Here is a 23,946-nt window from a genome sequence, read left to right as displayed (position 1 = left end):
AACGCGTGAATTATGATTCACAAATCTCATGTTCCACGATTTACTATCTGCTGGTCTTAGGCCAATCATTTGACTTTCCTGAGCCTCACTTGCCCATCTACAGAAAATTTGGTTAATAATACCTTCTTTATCTTTACAAGGTTGTTCTAAGTATAAATGAATTATTTTTTAATGCAGCCTGTAGTTGTTGCTGTTCTTATTAAATTGTCATTCTTAACATTGCAAGTAGATGAGCCTGTGATCCTCTTTGTCTTGGTATAACCAAAAAGACTACTGTTTAATTTGTGTCCTGAATTTTCAAGTCTTTCACTATTTTTACTCATCTGTAATGTCAACTTAGATCTTTTATGAAAAAGTTCCACCTTAGTTTGGTTACTCTCCACCAGGCTATTACGTCCTCCACTGTATTTTCTTTCAGCTATGCTCTAATTTTTGGCCACCGTGGTTTCTGAAATGCATCAGAAACTGTACGTTTAATATTCAACTATGTTTATAAGAAACATTGCTGAATCTGGTCATGAAACTGAACATTAACTCTGTGGTAGTTCCAAACATTGTATCTATATAGGAAGCTGGATTGCTAGTGTTTCTGTTTATCCTGAGGCAGAATGCAAAATTGGTGCCAAACCCAATCTTACACTTCCAAAATACAGTACTTTCTTTTTTTAGCTTTCTAGATCCTTCCTCCCTAAATTTTTGAACATTGCTAAAATGTTAGCTATTATGACATTTAATTTACTTCATATTAAAATTGGATAAATTACCTTCCCTGGAACATATACAGTCATATTCAGGAAAAAAGTTTAATCTCATTAGCTACATATAACATATCCAGTGGACTCCATTGGACATGGAATATTGGACATATTTTAAGTGTTTCTACAACTGCTTTTTTCTTTAAAGGCAGGGAGGATACAAGAAAATGTTTTAATTCTTCCCTTACTGTTATCCATATAAATCATAGTCAAATTGCTCATCTCAGAATATTCCTTAATGCTAAACAAAAGAGAATTTAAGAGATAATCCCAACAGAAATGTGAAGCCTGTGGTTTGGTCAAAATAATAGATGTAATATTTATTGCATATTGAATACATATGTAATATGTACTACATTTATGCTTATACATATTTATTCACTGACTCTTCACGACAAATATGTTTTCTTTTTAGTATGTTTTATTTTGAAGTTCTGAATGACCAATATGCAAAATATGAATTTTAGTGAGAAATTTAAAATTTTAGTTTCATGCAGCCAATTTCTACTCCAATTCAGGTTGTCTTAACATTATAGTTATAGAAGCTAATATCCAATTTTAAGTTAGCTTTAAGATTAATATTGAAAATTCCCTCTAGTGCCTCTTACTTCTTTCTTTGAGAAAAGAAAAACGTAAGAAATCCAGACACAATAGTCTAATTTACAATATTTTTATTGGATTACTATGATCTCAGTGATCATGATGTTTGGCTTATATCATCATTTTAAGAGCATTTATTAAATGCCAAATCATATTTGACTCTATGAAGACTCTAGACTCTGTCAGTCAGCTGAATATTAATTGGCAACTTGATTTTTATTCCTAACCTCATTTTCCTATGAAGAACTGGTCAAAGTTCAATACATAAAATTTACATTCAGTTTCAGAGGTTCTTGGATACAACACTGGCTCCTTCTTCTAAAGCCTACCATAGAGTTCATGACCTACAGATTAGAAACCTCTGCTCACATTCTGCTTGAGTTCTCAAGAATTAGCAGTAAACAAGGTTTGGTTATTAATTCCTCTGGATCATATGTTTTGCTTTTAGTAGAATAGAAATATCTACAGTCTGTTTTGTTTTTGTTTTGGGGGATGAGGGCTATGAAAAGCTTTATTTTCACCCCCTTTGAATTGTAATTATTTGGAGCTTACATTGTCATCTTTGTAATACTGAAATTTGACCACAAAATGCGTGTTATACCAGCAGCTATGGTATGATTTTATTTATGGAACCATCAGCATTATAGTTTTGTGCCATCTTTCATTATTTTGAGAAAATACAAGTGTCCAGCATTTTTCCAAGAAGATAAAAGACCTTGAAACTGTTTTAACCTTGACCACAAGTTCAGCCTAATGACAAAAAAGAAAGGTGGCAGTTGAGAGAGGATGGTAATTGCATGTAACTCCAACATCCCAATGGAAGATAACTTCCATTTATCTAGATTTAGAGTAAGGAATTATTAGAAAGAGGTTCCTAAAAAACCTCTCATGTAATGCTGTATTCCAGCCTGAATAAAAAACATATCATTCTAGAAGTGGTATGTACTACTGAAAAATGTGGAAGAGCCATATTTTATGCAAAATGATAAATGGGCAGGTTACAGATAAAATTCTTTGTATTGGGCAGTTTGAGCCTCTTCCTTGCTTGTATATATAGAAGCTGTAGAATAGAGTTTGTGTTTAAGATTGATTTATTTAATATTTGTTTCTTACATGCTGTAGTTTGCATTAAAAGAAAAGTATATAATCTACAACCAAGTTAATTCAAGATTTGCGCTCTGAAGTGAATTCTTATGTGTATATGTATTATATCAAAAGGATTTTAAAATTATCTTGACTGTTAGAAAAATTGTGCACGATACAATCTGATCTGTATCATTTTATTTTGGACCAAAATGAAATATTAATATACTTACATTTGTTTCCAAAGGATTACCGGACTGTTGTCAGTACAGTTAGATTTAGTCGGGTATTCATATACATTATTCATGGGAAATACTGTATGTCAGAATAACAGGAAATATTTCATATCCTGTGCTTTTGCAGGGGTGTAGGTGGAGTGTGGCAGCTCTGGAAAAGAAACAGAAAGGGTTTTATTTTGCTCATTTATTTCATTTGGTCATGTTACAGCATTAAAACTAGGTCCTGAATCATTCAAGTTTGATGGTGCAGTAGAGGCTGTGGCTGTCCGGCAAGCTGAGAAGTATTACATCCTCCGTCCAGAAGTAATCGAAACCTATTGGTACCTATGGCGATTCACTCATGATCCAAGATACAGACAGTGGGGCTGGGAAGCAGCACTGGTAAATAAACCAATGTTCGTTTTATCTTCAGAAGTGTTGAAATGAAGCCCTTCTTTAGTGCCCTGTATCCCCATCCAATTTACTTCATGTTCAGTAACCATAGGGCTATTTTCTGTTACTCAGGAAAGAGACTTTGTACTCATCCATCTAAGTTTCTTGAGCAGTAGAAGGAAATCTTAGAATCCAGTTTTCTTCTCTGTTATAACTCCTTTCCTAATAGTTATTCACTCAGTATTTTTACTGATAACTACAAGGAGTCATTTAAAAGGCAATTGTACATTATGGTTATAATAGGCCATTTAATTTTCTGTACTGTTCTCTCTTTTTTTTTTTTTTTCATAAGCTGTGTGGTGGGGGTCACATTTCATTCTTTTTCTTGTGACTATCCCATTATTGCAGCACTATTTGTTGAATATATATTTTTCGTATGCCGTGTGGTGGGGTCACATTTCATTCCTTTTCCATCTGACTATCTGTTACTGCAGCAGTGTTTGTTGATTCTTTTATTTTATTTTTTTTTAATTTTGAGGGGGAAGTGCACAGGCTGGGAATCAAACCTGGGTCTCCCTCATCGCAGGCAAGAATTCTACCACTGAACTACCCTCACACCCCTTGTACTGTTCTCTTAATTCTTAATGTCTGGAAAAACAAAATCACTATAAAACTGTTTAGGTTCACAAGCCAGAGTGTTAGGTTACCCCCATTCACTTCAGCTTGTGTTCTTAGTAATTTCTCAGTGGATCATTATAAGGATCATTGAATTGAAAAATAAGTAAATACTTAATTGTGTTTAATTGAAAGACAAAATGTATGTAAATTTGAAGTGAGAAATTTTAAATGGTTAGGAAAGAAGGAATTTGCTCTTAAAATGCTAGCCTTGGGCTTCCAGGGAGATGGCGGAATAGGATAGGCAGTGTTCACTCCACCACGTTGGAACAACTAAAGAAAAAACAGAAAACAACGGGGACAGTAGTTCTAAGGGATGAGTGGTGAGAGAGGGATTTCTACATTATATAGGAAGGACCTGATTTAAAAAGTGCAGAAATTACGATTGAGAGGACAGCGTGAGTTTATTCAGCCGTGACCATACCTGGGGCTGGCTGCTGTGTACCGCCTGAAGCAGGTGCTGAAGGAGTGACATGTTCCCACACTCCCACCACCAAAGCTAGCTGGGAAGATCCTCCCTCTCAGTTCCAGAGCCAAGAGCTTCTCTGTAGTACCCAGTGCCTATCCTTCATCCCTGAGGCACGCCCCTGTGGTCGCCTGGTTTTGTGGGAAATTGGGGGAGCCTTTTTAGAAGAGATGCAGAGCAGAGCTGATCTGACAGTGGCTGGTGAAAGAGACACTCTGGTTCCCTCTGCCACTTTTCCTCCTTGGAGGCCTGGAACACTCATGGCAGAGAGCCAGGGGACAAGAGAGTGAACCACACTGCAACACTCCCAGGCTGATTCTGGTGGGGGGGAGTTGAAACTCTCGGTTCCATAGTTCAAGGTCATTCCACGGGGAGCCTGAGAACACTAGGCCCATCTTCCCCACAAGATGCTTCTTCGAGTTGCACAGTATCCCCCCACTCTCAGGATTGCCAGCTTTCAGCTGGTCTGAATCCTTCCAGGGCTGGCTACCACAGTCTGAGAGGCAGGCCTGAAGGAAAGAGGTGGCCCAAGAGTGCCATCTGCAGAGAAGACAGGGAAAATGTACTCCGACAAACTGCCTTTTTGCCAAACCTTTAGCAGATCTTCAGTTAGAGTTGCACATCTTGCGTAAGGACCTGGCTTTAATTTGGCTGGGAATCACTGACAAGCCAAGTGCCAAAGGAGACCCTCAGTGCCAAACCAAGCAACTATATAATCTTAGATGAGTGAGGGAAATCAACTTTTAAAATAAACCTTATCAAGATAATCAAATGCTTAGAAGTCAACACCAAATCATTAAGCATATGAAGATGCAAGATGATATGGCCAAGCCAAATGACAAATTTAAAAAGCTGGAGGAGACACAGAATTAGGAACAACTAATGAAAGATAGTCATACAAATCTTTGAAATAACTTCAGTGGGTTGGCCAAAGACATAAAGGATGTAAAGAAGACACTAGAAGCGCATAAAGAAAAATTTTAAACAGTAAACAGAAAAATAGCAGATCTTATGGAAATGAAAGATACTGTGGATCACATAAAAATATACTGGAGACACACAATAGCAGATTTGAAGAGGCAGAAGAAAGGATAAGCAAATTAGAGGAACAGGGCAACTGAATTCAAACATGCAAGGAACAAATGGTGAAAAAGATGGAAAAATTTGATTTGGATCTTGGGGAAATGATGGACAACACAAAGGTCCACAAACATAAGAATCTTTGGTGTTCCAGAAGGAGAAGAGTAAAGGGTGAGGAAGATTATTTGGGGAGACAATTGGGGAAAACTTCCCAGCCCTTATAAAAGACATAAATATGCAAATCAAAGAAGACCAACAAACTCCAAATAGTATAAATCCTAATGGGTCTACTCCAAGACACATACTAATCAGACTGTCAAATGCTGAAAAGAAGGAGAAAGTCTTGAAAGTTGTAAGAGAAAAGTGATTCATCACATACAAGGGAAATCACATAAGACTAAGTTCTGTCTACTCATCAGGAATCGTGGAAGGGAGAAGGCAGTGGCATAATATATTTAAGATTCTGAAATAGAAAAATTGCTAGCCAAGAATTATGTATCCAGGAAAGTTGTCCTTCAAAAGTGAAGGAGAGTTTAAAATTTTCATTAAATAATGCTGAGAGAATTTATTAAGGAAACTTGCCCTGCAAAAAATACAAGTTCTGTTGGCTGAAAAAGGCAGGAGAGAGAAGTCTAGAGGAGGGCACAGAATTAAAGAGTATTACTAAGGGTAATTTAAATGATAAATAGAGAAGAAAAAAAAGTAGATCTGACAAATAAAAAACAAAGGATGAGATGGTAGATTTAAGAGCTGCCTTTACAGTAATAATTTTGATTGTTAACAGACTATATTCCTCAATTAAGAGATACAGATTGGCAGAATGGTTTTAAAAATATGATCTGTCTATATGCTGTTTACAAGATACTCCTTTTAGACCCAAGAATACAAACAGATTGAAAGTGAATGGATGGAAAAAGATATTCCATGCAATCTGTAACCAAAAGAAAGCAGGGGTAAGCTATACTAACATCAGACAAAATAGACTTTAAATGCAAATATGTCATAAGAGACAAGGAAGGGCACCACGTATTAATAGAAGGAATAATTTGGGTGGGCCACGGTGTCTCAGCAGGTAAGAATGCTTGCCTGCCATGCCCGAGGACCTGGGTTCGATTCCCGGTGCCTGCCCATGTAAAAAAAAAAAAGGAACAATTCACCAAGAAGAAATAATGATCATAAATGTTAGTGCACCCAATCAAGGCTCTCCGAAGTACATGAGGTAAACATTGGTAAAACTGGTGGAGCAATGTACATCTATATTGTAGAAATGAAATAGACATTTCTACAATAATAGTGGGAGACTTCAATACAGCTCTGTCTGTATATACTCCAGTACTGTAACTCCTAGAAAAAAATAAAGGGAAACATCTTCATGACCTAGTAATAGAAGGTAGCTTCTTAGACCTTACACACAAAGTATAAGCAACAAAAGAAAAAAGTAGATAAGAGCTCCAAAAAATTGATCACTTCTGTGCTTCATCATAAAGGTGACGAGGTGGCCAACTCACTGGGAGAAAATATTTGGAAACCGTATAACTGATAATGGTTTGATATCCAGTATATATAAAGAAATCCTACAATTCAACAACGAAAGGACAAACAATCCAATTATAAAATGGGCAAAAGATATGAATAGATAATTTTCCAAAGAGGAAATACAAATGACTAAAAAGCAGATGAAATAATGTTCATCTTCATTAGCTATTAGGGAAATGGCAAATCAAAACCACAATTAGATATCATCTCACATCTATAAGAATGCCCTATTAAACAATCAAGAAAATACAAATGCTGAAGAGGATGTGGAGAAAATGTAACATTTATTCACTGCTGGTTAGAATGTAAAATGCTACATCTGCTGTAGAAGACAGTGTGATGATTCCACAGAAAGATAAATATTGAGCTGCCGTATGACCCATCATTTCTGCTATTTGGTATATACCCAGAAGATCAGAAAGCAGATGAATTTTGCACACTGATGTTCAGAGAGGCATTATTCACATTTGCCAAAAAATGGAAACAATCCAAGTGTCCATCAATAGATGAGTAGATAAACAAAATGTGGTATATACATATGATGGAATATTATGCAGTATTAAGTAGTGAGGTGGTATAATCTAGGAATGCCTAGAGTGTATAATGATAGTGACTAAATGTACAAATTTAAAAAATGTTTTTGATGAGGAAGAACAAAGGAATGTCATTACTGTACGGTGCTGAAAATAGATGGTAATTAATATTTAAAAATTTTAACTTATGTGTGAGACTAAAGCAAAAAATGTTTATTTGGTACAAAATTTATATTTTGACTAGTGCATTTCTTAATATAACTTATATAGACAGCTTAATTGAACACCATAAGGACATGGAACCTTGAGTAGGACATGAGATTTTGTTGGTTTGTCCAGAGTGATGCCCCAATAAATCCCAGAGTGATTTGAACAGTGAATAAAAAAGTATTTGCAAAGTCCCCTTCAGGGAATGGTGAGAAAGGGGGAAAATTCGACTTCTCCAAGTTGAATTCTTGATATTCTCACAAGCAGTGAGGACAACCAAAGCTATAGGCTGAGCCCCTAATCTTGGGGTTTGTTCATATGAAACTTAACCCCACAAAAGGATATGTCAAGCCTACTTAAAACTAGGCCTAAGAGTCACCCCCAAGAAAACCTCTTTTGTTGCTCAGATGTGGCCTCTCTCTCCAGCCAACATAACAAGCAAACTCACCACCCTTCCCCTGTCTACGTGGAACATGACTCCCAGGGGTGTGGACCTTACTGACAATGTGGGACAGAAATCCTAGAATGAGCTGAGACTCAGCATCAAGGGATTGAGAAAACCCCTAGAATGAGCTGAGACTCAGCATCAAGGGATTGAGAAAACCTTCTTGACCCAAAGGGGGAAGAGTGAAATGAGACAAAATAAAGTGTCAATGGCTGAGAGAGTCCAAAGAGAGTTGAGAGGTTATCCTGGAGGTTATTCTTACACATTAAATAGGTATCACCTTGTTATCCAAGATGTAATGGAGAGGCTGGAGGGAACTGCCTAAAAATTTAGAACTGTGTTCCAGTGGCCATGTTTCTTGCAGATGATTATATAATGATATAGCTTTCACAACGTGACTGTGTGATTGTGAAAACCTTGTGTTTGATGCTCCTTTTATCTGCCTTATCAACAGATGAGTAAAACATATGGAATAAAAATAAATAATAAGAGGAACAAATGTTAAAATAAATTTAGTTTGAAATGCTAGTGATCAATGAAAGGGAGGAGTAAGGGGTGTGGTATGTATGAATTTTTTTCTCTTTTCTTTTTATTTCTTTTTCTTAATAGATGCAAATGTTCCAAGAAGTGATCATGGTGATGAATATGCAATTATGTGATGATATTGTGAAGTACTGATTATATATGTAGAATGGAATGATCAAAAGTTAAGAATGTTTGCATTTGTTTGGTGTTTTTTGGTATTTAAAAAGAATTTTTTTCATTAATTAAAAAAAAAAAAAAAGGCAGATCAGTAGGTTAACCTTCCATAAACGTTGGGCATGGTTTCCAGACTGTGTTCCCTCATCATGCAGAACAATACACTTCACTCTGGCTCAGATACCTCTTTGTGAACTCAAGAAAGCCAAAATCATCTCGTATAAATACAAAGAGTCAAAATTGAAATTCTGTAACTTCTGAACCTCCCTCCCCAAAAAAAGAAGTAATGAGGTCCTGAAGTATGCAACAATATGGATGAGCATTGAAGACATAATGCTGAGTGAAATAAGTCAGACACAAAAGGATAGATATTGTATGATTTCCCTAATATGAACTATCTTGAAAATGTAAACTCTTAAAATGTATAATCTAGGGTATTGAGAGATAGACAGAAACTAGAGAAGGGGGAGCAGTTACTTATATGTACAGATTTGTTAATGAGGTCTATTTCAAATATTTGGGAATGGATAGAGGTGATGATAGTTTGTTTTTGAGATTATAAGTAATAGTGCCTATTGAAGGTGAATATGTAAATGGTTGTCTAAAGTTATGTATCTTACCAATTAGCACTACAAACATAAATAAATTCTTTCCTGAACTTCTTAAATTATATGACACTTGTACAAAGAGTTAATGATAGAGTGGTTTAGGGGAAATTACCTAAATTATGGTATGGGCTATATCTTACAGGAATACCTTAATAGTTCTATACCAGTATTAGAGGTAAATAATGGTGAGTAGGGGGTGAGTAAGGAATACAGGCTGTGTTAGGTTTTCTGTTCTGTGTGGCTATATATCTGTTATTTTTCTATTTGGAACAATGAAAATTGTCTAAAATTGTGAGTGAGGATCATTGCACAACTAAGTGAGGATACTGTGAGGCATTGATTGTGTACTTTAGATAGAATAATGGTATGTGAATATATCTCAATGAAAACTGCAGATTCAAATAAATAAATGAACAGAATGATACAAGTGCTGGAGAAGATGTGGAGAGAGAGGTATACCTGTTCAGTGTTGGTAGGGATATAGAATGATGCAACCCTTCTGGAGGGTAATGTAACAGATTCATAGGCTAAATATATAGGGTCACCATAGGATTAGGCAATCCCATTATTAAGAATATACTCGAAAGAACCGTAAGTAGTGACATGAATACACATCTGCACACTGATATTTATGGAAGCATTATTCACATTTGCCAATGGATGGAAGTGGTTGAAGAGTCCATGGATTGATGAGCAGAAAGGCAAGCTGTGGTGTATACATACAATGGAATACTGTGCGATTACAGAAAGGAATGAGGTTGTGAGGCACGCAATGAAGTGAATGAACTTTAAGGACGTTATGTTATACAAAAATAAGCCAAAACAGAAAGGCAAATATTGCATGGTCTTATTTTAAAAATGCTTATAAGAAAATTAGGGCCTAATTGTAAGCTCTTACAGTCACATTATATTCCTGAGTTTTAAGTGTTATTTCTGAGAGGCCGTGTTCTTTGTGTGTAACTTGGTAGTTCCCTGGATCTATGGGTACCTATGTGACACCCAAGACTCCGAGTTAGAGTTCTGCAGCTTTGAAAATCGGCATTACTCTACACAGCAACTGTTAAAAAGATGAAAAAGACATCAGACTTCTAGAGATATGAGTGAAGCTGATCTGGTTGGACTAAAGTAAATCAAAATACTGGGTAAAGGACAATATTGTCTGTATTTTATAACTTTAGCTTCTGTGTGAGACCAAAGGGAGAAATGTTTATTTTGTCCAAAATTTAAATTTTCTGTAGCGCATTATCTAACTTCACCTGTCTGACCGGTTTATTTAAACAACATAATTACATGGAGCCTAGAATAGATAATGAGATCTGGTGATTCTACATAGCTTAATCTAATACCATGATACCAAGATTTTGGGCAGATAATAAAAAAGTATTTGCAAAGTCTCTTGAGGGAATGGAGAAAATATTTGAAACTATTAAATTTCCCCAACTGGGAAATTCCTGATGTGCTCTCAACACTGGGGACTCCCAGTTTAATACACCTTCAATCATGACACCTTATGAAACTTATTTCTGTAATGGTGATGCTAAGCCTACCTGTGAACATGCCTAAGAGTCACCCCCAGAGAACCTCTTCTGTTATTTAGATGTGGCCTCTCTCTCTCTAAGCAAAAATCTGCAGATAAACATATTATCCTCACCCCTACATGGGACATGAGTCCCAGAGATGAGCCCGGTCCTGGCAAAATGAGACTGGGAATGCCTTCTTCACCAAAAAGGAGAAAAGAAATGTAGCAAAATAAGGTTTCAGTGGCTAAGAGGTTTCAACTGGCGTCGAGAGATCATTCTGGAGGTTACTGTGACACAAACTTTATCCAGATACTACAAAATTGCCACAGTCTGCGAAGCCCCATCTAACATTATTCCTGAAAACCCAAGGCTCTATCTAGTAAGATTTTATAAAAGCTTTACTTATTAAGCTTATGAATAAAAAAGTATTTGCAAAGTCCCCGTGGTAGAATGGTAAGAAAGGGGGAGAATTCAACTTCCCCAAGTGGAGAATTCTTGATATTCTCACAAGCAGTGCAGACAACCAAAGCAATAAGCTGAGCGCCCAGTCTTGGGGTTTGTTCATATGAAATTTAACCCCACAGAGGATAGGCTAAGCCTACTTAAAATTAGGCCTAAGAGTCACCCCTAAGAGAACCTCTTTTGTTGCTCAGATGTGGCCTTTCTCAGCCAACACAACAAGCAAACTCACTGCTCTCTCCCTCTCTACATGGGATATGACCCCCAGGGGTGAACCTTTCTGGCAACGTGGAACAGAAATCCTAGAATGAGCTGGATTGAGAAAGGGATTGAGAAAATGTTCTCAACCAAAAGGGGGAAGAGTGAAATGAGACAAAATAAAGTGTCAATGGCTGAGAGATTCCAAACAGACTTGAGAGGTTATCCTGGAGGTTATTCTTACTCATTAAATAGATATCACCTTGTTATCCAAGATGTAATGGAGAGGCTGGAGGGAACTGCCTGAAACTGTAGAGCTGTGTTCCAGTGGCTGTGTTTCTTGAAGATGATTGTATAATGATATAGCTTTCGTAATGTGACTGTGTGATTGTGAAAACCTTGTGACTGATGCTTCTTTTGTCGACCTATGGACAGATGAGTAAAACATATGAGGGGTTTGGTGTGCGTGATTTTTTTTTGTTTTATTTCTTTTTCTGAATTGATGCAAATGTTCTAAGAAATGATCATGTTGATGAATATACAACTATGTGATAAAAAATGTTTTACTTATTAAGCTTATATTTTTTGAAAATTTGAAACCTCCAGATTGTTCCTATTCCTAAGCCCTGAAACTTAGAGGTACCAGTCTCTCCTAGAACATCAACCAGTTACATTCCCCTGTACCATAAAGGTTGACATCCCTTTTCAACATGAAAAAGTTAAAATGGTCATTGCCTAAATATCCCTGAAGATTGAGAGAATGATCAAGTGAGACAGAGCAGTTGTAACAGAGAAGTGAGAATTTTAAAAATATTATCACTACTGAATCATTATATCAATGTTTCTTTTTAGTTTCTATTGTATTAGAACAACCAGAAGGAAATACCTGAAATTGTGGAACTGTAAAATACTGTATTTTGAAAGTTGCGCTATAACTACTTGTTAAACTGTACTTTGAAATTTATGACTTTTCTGTATATGTATTTCATAATAAAGAATGTTTGAAAAAAAATAACTAGCCTTTCAGGGCCCCCATAGTGATCAATACCTAGGGAGGAGAAAACATTGCCTTTTCATGGAAGCATAGCTCTTTCCCAGATGTGGGGGGAATGTTTTATTCTCTGAGATTTACTAATGATGATAAATACTACAAATTATAATAAGTATATTTGTATTGTTTAACTTAAGCTTGCAATCTAGATAGATAAGTGAGGACATCCCAGATGAAGTAAATAGAGTTAGTAAATTGCTCAGACAAGAATATGCATGATAGATTTTAGAGCATTATGATCACCAAAGATAATAAAGAGAATGTTTTGAAGTGGCACATGGAAAGAAGTATCCTTTTTCCTTACCATTCCTTACTCCTCTCCAACACACGCGCAGCTCTGTAATTTGAGAAGTATTTGCAGAACTACCAGAGGTATTTCAGAGGGGAAGGAGATATTAAAGGTTTTTTAGTAGAGCAGTTACAAAACAGAACAAAATAAAGTGGACTGATCATAATCTGTAAATTGGTAGTTTTTAGAGCCCACTGCAGTAATTTAGGAATAATGTAATAAAGTCTTGAATTAAGGTGGGGACACTTATTCACTTGTCATTCAGACCTATGTAGTCTTCATGGAGTTTAACAATAAGAGAATATAAATGGAAGCAAGGTGGCTTTACAGAACAAAAACTATGCAGCATTTATTGATGCTGCTTTTCCCTAGTCTTTTAGGTCCAAAATTAGGACCACATCTACTAGTGAAATTTAGTGTGCAGAGGGGTTCTGCCACAGTTGATCTGATAGCCAGCTGTTGCCACAGCAGCTATGTACAGTCAGTCTCAGTGGCTTGCTAATGCTTATGTAAGTGAAGCAATATTTTTATTTAAGGGAAATAGGTAAAGTAATACTGTAATGAATTTGTTGGACCTGAATGTCCCTTAATATTTAATGGTTTTTCTTTAGAGGAATGAAGGAGATACATCTAAATCATGTAGGGGGAGGGAGCATATTATTGACCTTTTCCTAAGGCCCTTTTTTTCCTGTGCACTTTCTTAAAGTATGACCCCACTTTTATCTATTAAGAAGAGGTTTGACAAGCTCAAACTTTAACCCACATCTGTCCAAATTTGAATTATAGCAGTTAGAAATTGCTTTTAGTGCCTACATGTAGACTCACAAACTCAAAGTATAAACTGTCTAGAACAAGAACTAAAATAATTGTGTTCTATATTCAAATTTCAAGTTACCTTTGAGAAATGATTCTAAATATCCTTTAGATTATTTATGCCTCCCTGCTGTTTTCTCATTATCCTTAAACTGTTCTGATAGTTCATATCGCATAAAGATGTATGATCATCATAAAGAACACAGTGTTTAAAAACTCTTTTATCTAAAATATGTTTAATATCTCTAGATAGAAAAACAACAAACTCTCTTTTAGTAAGAAGGCTTTTGAAAACCCAGTTATATTTTAGTGTTTCTACTTTTAACATACATCGGGTACTTCTAAACATCTAAACGGATTTCTTTGTAAATATCATTTTGCTCAAATTCATAGGAAATAATGTCTTTTGGAAATGAGATTGTTAAACCATCTCTGTGAGCAGCATAGTACTGTCTATATACATGTTCAGTGGTTGGGAAGATGTGGGAAGGAAGCAATTACAAAAGGTAATACACTAGTGTATTCAGGTAAAATTTTTCTCTATGTTCTGTGCATTTTGTTTTGGTGTATACATAGTGTATGTAATGGACAAATGAGTCCTAATTTTGCAACATCTAGTCTGTAGATGTTAAAGAGTTTGAGAGTATATGACAAAGTAGAGTTCGTAAAATTAGCATGTTTTATATACTTTGTGTTGAAATTCATTGGAAAACTTGTCTTCTGTGAATGACTTTTGGGTATGAATTTTTTAACACCTCTAAGCATTACCCTTGCTTGTAATTGTCCACTGAATAGGTGGAGCAAAGAAAGTGAGGAGGGCCAAGATAGTCATGTTTAGGAGATACCCCAGATTATAACCATAATTACGTGTGTGCATTTTTTTTTTAACAATGGTATGTGTGCAGTGGACAAGTTCTTATTTGAAATATCTAGTCTTTCTAAGTTTTTGAAAGTGTTTGATGTGTTTAAAATTTTATCCTACTAGGATAAAACTGTAAATAACTTTTAGGATAAAACTGTAAATAACTTTTAAACGTTGATGGGAAACATTGTCTTTGGGAATGGAATTGTTAAACCACTTATGGACATTGCACTCTTGTACTTGTTCATTGGTTTGAGGGAGGTGAGAGGGAAGAAATGGCAAAAGGTGTTTGCTAGTGTGTACTAGAAAATTTCTCATCATCCATTGCCCTGTATATTATATGAATTAATTTACCTTTGCTGTACTGTATAAATACTATATATTCTGGATGAATAAGTCATATATTTTTTTAATTTTTAACTTTTTTATTGTATAGTATAGCATATATATATATATATATATATATATATATATGTATGTATATATATATATACAAAGCAAAGAAATAAAGAGGCAATAGTTTTCAAAGCACTCTTCAACAAGTAGTTCAGAGTTTGTCATGGGCTACCATGTGATCTTCTCATATTTTTCCTTCTAGCTGCTCCAGAATATAGGAGGCTAGAGAGTTTAATTATTTTTTGATCATCACAACTGACTTTTTTCCTTCTTTTTTTGTGAAAGACAACATATATACAAAAAAGTATAAATTTCAATGCACAGCACCACAATTAGTTGTAGAACATATTTCAGAGTTTGACATGGGTTACAATTCCACAATTTTAGATTTTTACTTCTAGCTGTTCTAAAATACTGGAGACTAAAAGAAATATCAGTTTAATAATTCAGCATTCATATTCGTTTGTTAAATCGTATCTTCTCTGTATAACTCCACCATTAACTTTGATCTTTCCATCCCTGTCTTTAGGGGTGTTTGGGCTATGCATTTCTAAGTTTTTCATATTGGAAGGGTCTGTCACTAATATGGGGTAGGGAGATAGAACTGTTTGATGATCTGGAAAGGCTGGGGTAGGGTTTCAGGACTTATCTGGACCAGGGACCCATCTGGAGGTTGTAGGTTTCTGGAAAGTTACTCTAGTGCCTGGAACCCTTTTGGAATCTTATATATTGCCTAGGTATTCTTTAGGATTGGCTGGAATGGTCCTGGTTAGGGGTTGGAGGTTATGATAGGTAGCAAGGTCTACCTGAAGCTCACGTAAGAGCAACCTCCAGAGTAGCCTCTCCACTCTATTTAAACTCTCTCTGTCACTGCTACATCATTAGTTACACTTCTTTTCCCCCTTTTGGTTAGGATGAAATTGTTGATCACACGGTGCCAGGTCTGGATTCATCCCTGAGAGTCTTCTCCCACGTCACCAGGGAGACTCACCCCTGGATGTCATGTCCCACGTAGGGGAGAGGGCAATGATTTCACTTGCAGAGTTGGGCTTATAGAGACTGAGGCCACATCTGAGCAATGAATGAGGTGCTCCAGGAGAAACTCTTAGGCATGCCTATGGGTAGTCTAAGCTTCTCTGCTACCTACATAAGCTTCGCAAGAGTAAGATTCATGATCAAGGGTATGGCTTACTGATTTGGATGTCCCTAAGGTTTGACTCAGTATCAGGGGATTCTCTCATGGTAAGGTTTAATAGTTCCATATTCTTTCTCCCCTCTCTCAGGGAACTTTGCCTATCCTTTTTTGATTTTCTGCTTAATATACTCTAGGATGTTTCCAGACATTACAATAATCTATACAGGATTAAGGGACCTCTTTCTTATTCTGTGCTCCCTGTGTTTCAGTTGTTCAAATGAGCTGTACAGATAGGTTGATTTAGATTACGCACTATAGAAAATTCCAGTTCCAGACCAAATAAACCTTTCTTCCATTGGTCTCAAAGACTAGGTGTGGTTCTAAAATACAGACACTGTCTTCCTTACCCCTGTGTTCTGAATTACTTTAACCCCAACCTGTATGTCTTTGTTCTAATTTCTATATATCAGGTTATATATATGAAACAGCCTCTCAAAATCCAGAAATAATAATTACCATTCTGGACTTAATGTGTCTGCTCTAAAAGCTTACAATCTAGGCCATTGTTTTCTTATAAGCATTTTTTAAAGGTGACCGTACCATTGCTGTTCTTTTGTTTCTGGCTTATTTTGTCTCCCTAAATGTCCCATACATTCAGTCACATCGTTGCATGCCTCACAACTTTGTTCCTTTTTGTAGCAGCACAACCTTTGTTCACAAGTATCACCATTGTTCACCAATCTACTTCTCCCTCAATGAATCCTTCAGCAATCTGCATACATTGGGCATCATATGAAGGGCCCAAAGTCCACAGTCCATCAGCATTCTCAATTTTAGATAATTTCATTGCTCCCAAAAGAAAAAAAACAATAAACACACCCTTGCCAAATAGGAAATCTAAACTTATTCTTTATTGTCCCTCCCCCAGTTATTTACCGCTCCTGTTGCTGTGGTAGTGCAGATGGTTTCCTTTTGAACATAGCTCATAGCATGCAATAGCAGTTTTCCCCCTGGACCCTGGACTTAAACACTGTTTGTTCAAGAATGATATCTTTGAAGTTATTCTTGCGAGAACTAATTCGTATTTCTTTTGTTCATCAGTGGGACATGTAGGTCTGTGCAACCCCTTTCTATCTTGGTCATCTTCAATATGGTAATAATACTTACAGACCCACTAGAGAACCACCTCACTCCTGTCTCTTCCCTCACATTGGAGTTCAACCTCATTAGCTGACGGTTCACCCATCTCTAGCTTCTATGTATCTCTTAAGTCCTCTATATTCTGTATTATAAGCCTCTGATTATACCTTTATGCTGGTTATGAAAGTGGAATCGTAAAGTATCTATCCTTTTGTATCTGGCTAATTTCACTCAGCATTATGTCCTCAGGGCTCATCCGTCTTGTCATGTGCTTCAGGATGTCATTTTGTCTTACTGCTGCATAATATTCCATCGTATGTATATACTACGTTTTGTTGATCCATTCATCTCCTGATGGGCATTTGGTTTGTGTCCATCTTTTGGCGATTGTGAATAAAGCTACTATGAACATCGATGTGCAAATGTCTGTTTGTGTTGTTGCTTTCAGTTCTTCTCTGTATATACCAAGTAGTGCTATTGATGGGTCATAGGGCAACTCGAGATTTAGTTTCCTAAGGAACTGCCAAACAGTCTATTGGCTGCACCATTGTACATTTCCACCAACAGTGCATAAGTGTCCCAGTTTCTCCACATCCTCTCCAACATCTTTAGTTTCCTGTTTGTGTAATAGCAGCCATTCTTATAGGTGTGGGCATCTTATTATAGTCCTGATCTGCATTTCCCTTATAGCCAATGAAAATGAGCATCTCTTCATGTGCTTTTGAGCTATCTGTATTTGCTCTTCAGAAGAATGCCTATTCATCCCTTTAGCCCATTTTATAATTGGGTTATTTGTTCTTTTGTTGTTAAGTTGTATGATTTCTTTGTATATACAGGAAATCAAAACTTCGTCTGATATATGATTTCCACATATTTTCTCCCATTGAGTTGGCTGCCTCTTCACCTTTTTGACAAAGTCTTTTGAGTGCAGAAACATTAGATTTTGAGGAGTTCCCTTTTTTCTTTTGTTGTTTGTGCTTTGGGTGTAAAGTTTAGGAAGCCACCTCCTATTACTAGGTCTTAAAGATGTTTCCCTACATTTTCTTCTAGAATCTTTATATTGCTAGTTCTTATATTTAGATGTATCATCCAGTTTGAGTTAATTTTTGTGTAGAGTGTAAGATAGGGGTCCTCTTTCATTCTCTTGGCTGTTGATACCGAGTTCTTCCATGCCTAATTATTGAAAAGACTATTGTGTCCCTGTTCAGAGGATTTGGGGGCCTTGTCAAAAATCGTTTGACCATAGATTTGGTGGTCTATATCTGCACTCTTGATTCGATTCCATTGGTTAGTGCTTCTATCTTTGTACCAGTACCATGCTGATTTGATCACTGTGGCTTGATAATAGGTTTTGAAGTCAGGGAGTGTTAATCCTCCCACTTCATTCTTCTTTTTTAGGATGCTTTTTGGCTATTTGGAGTCTCTTTCCCTTCCAGATGAATTTGGTAACTAGCTTTTCCAAGTCTTCAAAGTAGGTTGTTGGAATTTTGATAGGCACTGTGTTGAATCTGTTGATCAGTTTGGGGAGAATTGACATCTTAATTCTATTTAGCCTTCCTATCCATTAGTAGGGAATGTCTTTCCACCTATTTAGATCTCCTTTGATTTTTTTTTAGCAATGTTAAGTAGTTTTCCGTGTACAAGACCCTTACATCCCTAGTTAAGTTCATTCCTAAGTACTTAATTCTTGTAGTTACTATTTTGAATAGAATTTTTTCCTTAACTGACTCCAGCTAGGTCATTGCTTGTGTATAGAAATGTTACTAATTTTTGCACATTAATTTTATATCTTGCCACCTTGCTAAATTTGTTTATTAGCTGAAGTAACTTTGCTGTAGATTTCTTAGGATCTTCCAAGTATAGTATCATATCATCTGCAAATAATGAGAGTTTTACTTCTTCCTTTTCAACCTGTGTGCCATTTATTTCTTTGTCCTGCATGATTGCTCTAGCTAGAACTTCTAGCACAATGTGAAATAATGGTGGTGCCAGTGGGCATCCTTGTCTTCTTCCTGACTTAGGGGGAAAGCTTTCAGTCTCTTTCCATTGAGTACGATGCTGCCTATTGGTTTTTCATATATTCCCTTTGTCATATTGAAGTAGTTATCTTTGATTCCTGTCTTTTGGAGTGTTTTTATCAAAAAAGGATGCTGAATATTGTGGAATGCTTCTTCGGCATCAATTGAGATGATCATGGGATTTTTCTCTTTTGATTTGTTATTGTGCTTTTTATGTTAATTGATTTTCTTGTGTTGAACCGTCCTTGCATTTCTGGTATAAACCCCACTTGGTCATGGTGTATAATTCTTTTAATGTGTTGTTGGATTCTATTTGCTAATATTTTATTGAGATTTTTGCATTTATGTTCATTAGGGAGGTTGTTCTGTAGTTTTCATTTCTTTTAACATCTTTATGCAGTTTTGGTATAAAATGATGTTACCTTCATAAATGAGTTAGGTAGAGTTCCTTTTTCCTCAAATTTTCAAGAAATTTGAGCAAAATTGGTATTAGTTATTTTTGGAATGTTTGATAAAATTCCACTGTGAAACTATCTGGCCCTGGGCTTTTCTTTGTAAGAAGATTTTTGATGACTTATTGAATCTCTTTACTTGTGATTGGGGTGTTGAGATCTTCTATTTCTTCCTGAGTCAGTGTAGCTTGTTTGTGTGTCTCCAGGAATTTGTCCATTTCATCTAAGTTGTCTAGTTTATTGGCACATAGTTGTTCATAGTTTCTTTTATTTCTTCAGGGAATATGGTCACATACCCCTTCCATTTCTGATTTTGTTTATTTGCATCCTTTCTCTTTTCTTTCTCAGTCTTGCTAGTGGCCCATCAATTTTATTGATTTTGTGAAAGAGCCAACTTTAGATTTTATTGATTCTTCCTATTGTTTTTATTGTTCTTCTATTCATTTATCTCTCCTTAATCTTTGTTATTTCTCTTCTCCTATTTGCTTTTGGGTTAGATTGTTGTTCTTTCTCAAGTTCCTCCAGGTGTACTGTTAAGTCCTCTGTTTTTGCTCTTTCTAATTTTTTAATATGGGCATTTAGGGCAATTAATTTCCCTCTCAGCACTGCATTTACCGCATAAGTTCTGTAACTTGTGTTCTCATTTTCCTCCATCTCCAGATAGCTACTGATTTCTCTAGTCTCTTCTTGACCCACTGGTTGTTTAGGAGTATATTATTTAATCACCATATATTTGTGCATATTCTCAGTCTTTGGTGATTATTGAGATCCAGCTTCATCCCATTGTGATCAGAGAAAGTGCTTCGAATAATTTCATTGTTTTTAAATTTATAAAGGCCTGTTTTGTGCCCCAGTATATGATTTATCCTGGAGAATGTTCTGTGAGCACTAGAGAATATACTTGTGCTTTGGGGTGTGATGAGTTATATATGCCTGTTAGACCTAATTCATTTATCAAGTTGTTTAACTTCTCTCTTTTCTTGTTAATCTTCTCTCTGGTTGTTCTATCTATAGAGGAGAATGGTGTATTGAAATTTCCTCCTGTTATTGTTGAAACATGTACTGGTCCCTTCAGTTTTGCCAGTGTCTGTTTCATGTACTTTGGAGCTCCTTGATTGGGAGCATAAGCATTTATGATTGTTATATCTTCTTGGTGAATTGACTCTTTAATTAGTATATAGTGTCCTTCTTTGTCTCCTGTGATGTCTTTACATTTTTTGCCTAATATTAGTATAGCTACTCCTGCTTTCTTTTGGTTAGAACTTGCATAGAGAACTTTTTCCATCCTCTCATTTTCAATGTATTTGTATCTTTGTGTCTAAGATGAGTCTCTTTTAAGCAGCATATAGCTGGATTATGTTTCTTAATCCATTCTGCAAATAATTCTATATTTTATATGGTCTAGTCTCTATATGTTAAAGAAATTGCCATTGTATGACAGAAGTAGGTTAGTAAGCTAACACTTTGGATGCTTTATGTTAAATTTCATAGAAAGGCTGTTTTCTGAAAATGGCTTTTGGAAATAAAATTATAAAACCACATCTAGGTGACTCATGTTCCTGTAACTCATCCAGGGGGTTTGTGGTGGAGAGAAGGAATTGGGACAAAAGAGGGGCTCTAGGCCGGAATGTTTCCATTTAGAAGATACTTTCCGATATAACCACTGTTACATGCGTGTAGTGTGTTCAAAACCACTGTGTAGATAGTAGACACATTTAAGCCCTTATTTGAAGCCATCTAGTCTTTCTAGATGTTTAGAAGTGTACAAGGTATGTTAAAAGTAGAGGTAGTAAAATAACACATTTTGTAGATACTGTTTTGCTAAAATTCGTATGAAATATCTTTTGGAAATGGAATGATCAAACCACCTCCAGCTCGGTACATGTTCTGTTTGTGCTGTTTCAGGGAGGAGGAGAAGAAAGTGTCAAGGGCTCCATGCCAGTAAGTCTATAGTTGGGCAAGATAAACCATCATCTTATATGTTCTGTGCATTTTGTTTTACTTTATTGTTTATATAGTGTATATAATGGACAAAAGAGGTCGAAAGTTTTTATCATTTAGTCTTTCTAGATGTTAAAAAGTTGCCATTGTATGACAGAAGTACAGTTAGTAAACTCATTTTTTTTGTACAACTTGTGTTAAAATTTATAGGGAAGGCTTGCTCTGAAAGTGACAGAATTTTACTTGTGGAAGCAAAATTGTTAAAATATCCTTTTAGCATTGCAGATGCAGCCCCTGAGTTGATAGAAGTGAGAAGGGGAACAGTTCTAGGCCAGAATGTTCCTATTTAGAACACACTTTCAGATTATATCCTTTGTTACAGGTGTGCATGTTTTATTCAGTGCTGCTGTGTGTATCGTGGACAAATTTAAGTCCTTTTTTGAAACATCTAGTCTTTCTAGATGCTTAGATATATACAACATATATTAAAAGTAGAGAATGTAAAATAATACTTTAAATATTTTTTCTGTTAATACATAGAAATGGCATTGTTAAACAGGATGCCTTGGAGCAGTCTGCTAAAGGGATAGTGCTGCAGGCAGGAAAGAAAGTACAGAGGAAAGGGTCCTTTGCACATGAGTTGTTAGATAATTCATATTGGTTCATAACCATTGTTCTGTATAGGCATTTTAGTTATTGCCGCGTATTAAAGGACAATTCCTAATGTCCAAAATATGTTAAAAATAGAGGTCGAAAGATAATCCCTGTAGAAATGTCCTTGTGTTAGTTTATAGAAAGGACTGTCTTCTGGGAGTGGCCTTTGCTAATCCACCTCTTGGAGCTAGATGCATTTCTCTACTTAGTCATTGATATGGTGGAAGAGGAAGAAAGAAAAGGCAAAGGGAAGAGCTCTTTGCTAGTATCTCTATTATCTAGAAGACAGTTTTAGGTTATAAGCATAGTTTTATATGCAGTTTTTGTAGGATAACTGTTTATTGGGGATAAGATTCATTTTAATTCACAACATCTAAGCTTTTTAGGTATCTTCAGGTGACAATGTGTGATAAAAAGTTAAGCGAATTAACGAGTTTATAAATATCTTTGTCAGTAGGAAAGAAGCATCTTTGACATGGAATCCTTAAATCACCTCTGAGCAGAATGCATCAGGACTTGTTTATTAGGTTGGCTGCAGAGGGGCAGAAGAAAGTACAGAGAAAGGGATGTACGCAAATGTGTTTGTATTTCCATTTTGCTGTAACCATCGTATGTGCACATCTCTTGGCTGTAACATAGGCAGATGTTGTTAAATACTCAATAGAAACATGCCTTGCTATTATTTCGATATTGATGTGACAATGAATTCTCTTAGACGTATTATGCTTTTTGTATTCTTGGTTTGTGTCTCATTTTAAACTGAGCATTAAGGGAATGCAGTATATGTAACTCTGCCAATATCTATAGAGGCCAATTACCATTTTTGTCTTCTCAAAAATGGCAGAATACATTTTTCCCCCGATTGAGTTGGTGTCATATATTCTTGGTTATCGCAAAACTCATGGCTTTGGGACTTTAGATTGGCAAATATTCATTCTGTGTGATCTCAACCATATAAAACATGTATGCTCAGTTGTGTTTATACACTTAAAGGTCCTGTAAGGATATGTCAAACTGTAAACTGCTTGTGATTCTGGATGACTTTTGTGTTCTTCACTTCTTGTGCTTTTTTAGTTTTCTATACTACACAATTAATGTAAAAGTTAAAAAAAAGTTATTTTAAAAACCTTAAAAAATCAGTAATATTCAAAATGGTGCTGTAGAATAACAGATTGATTAAATAAACTCTTTCAGTGCAAGACTTTTCTTTAGAAAAGAGGACTAGAAGCGTAAGAAAATTAACAACACTAGGGACAATAAGCCACACCAGTAATGGTGTTAGGTAACCATATCTTCATTGGTCAGGTAAAGTAGAGAAAGGAAAGAACCATGTGTATTTTCAAATGTCATGAATGGCTTAATTTTAGAGTGCAGTATACTTGCATAAGGAGTAAATTTAGTTGTTGTGAATTAAAAACTGGGGTGTGAATAGATTCCATTGATTTGAGTATATTTTATTTAAGTATGTTCAAGAATAATAAAAGAGATATAAATTAATAATTTCAGCTCCTAGTCAAGCTTGCAATAGAGCATAGTCATTAACTTGAAATATATTACTCTGCCTCAGTTTTCCCATCTGTTAAGTAAAGATATTAAGAGTACTTACTTTATAGGGTTCCTGTGAAATTTGCATGAGTTAATACATGTAAAGCTCTTAGAATAGCCTTCGGTACATAATAAACACTTCATAACTGTTAGCTCTTAGCATTATAATTATTAC

General features: G+C 35.8%; 1 protein-coding gene across 3 annotated transcripts in view; it reads left to right on the top strand.

Annotated features, from left to right (window-relative positions):
* MAN1A2 (mannosidase alpha class 1A member 2) overlaps positions 1-23,946 on the top strand; it is a 236,889-nt gene that overhangs the window by 187,436 nt on the left and 25,507 nt on the right. For all 3 annotated transcript variants that reach the window (XR_013159187.1, XM_077119755.1, XM_077119756.1), the window contains one exon: positions 2,886-3,058. Coding sequence is in view for 2 of the 3 variants with exons in the window: in XM_077119755.1 (XP_076975870.1) it covers positions 2,886-3,058 (173 nt within the window). In the remaining variant the exon portion in view is untranslated. The remainder of the gene's footprint in view (positions 1-2,885; positions 3,059-23,946) is intronic.

The sequence above is a fragment of the Tamandua tetradactyla genome, chromosome 11 (genome assembly GCF_023851605.1).
Source record: "Tamandua tetradactyla isolate mTamTet1 chromosome 11, mTamTet1.pri, whole genome shotgun sequence".
NCBI classification, from domain to species: domain Eukaryota; kingdom Metazoa; phylum Chordata; class Mammalia; order Pilosa; family Myrmecophagidae; genus Tamandua; species Tamandua tetradactyla.
Note: the sequence above shows the minus strand (reverse complement) of the source record. Positions and strands in the feature narration are given on the sequence as shown.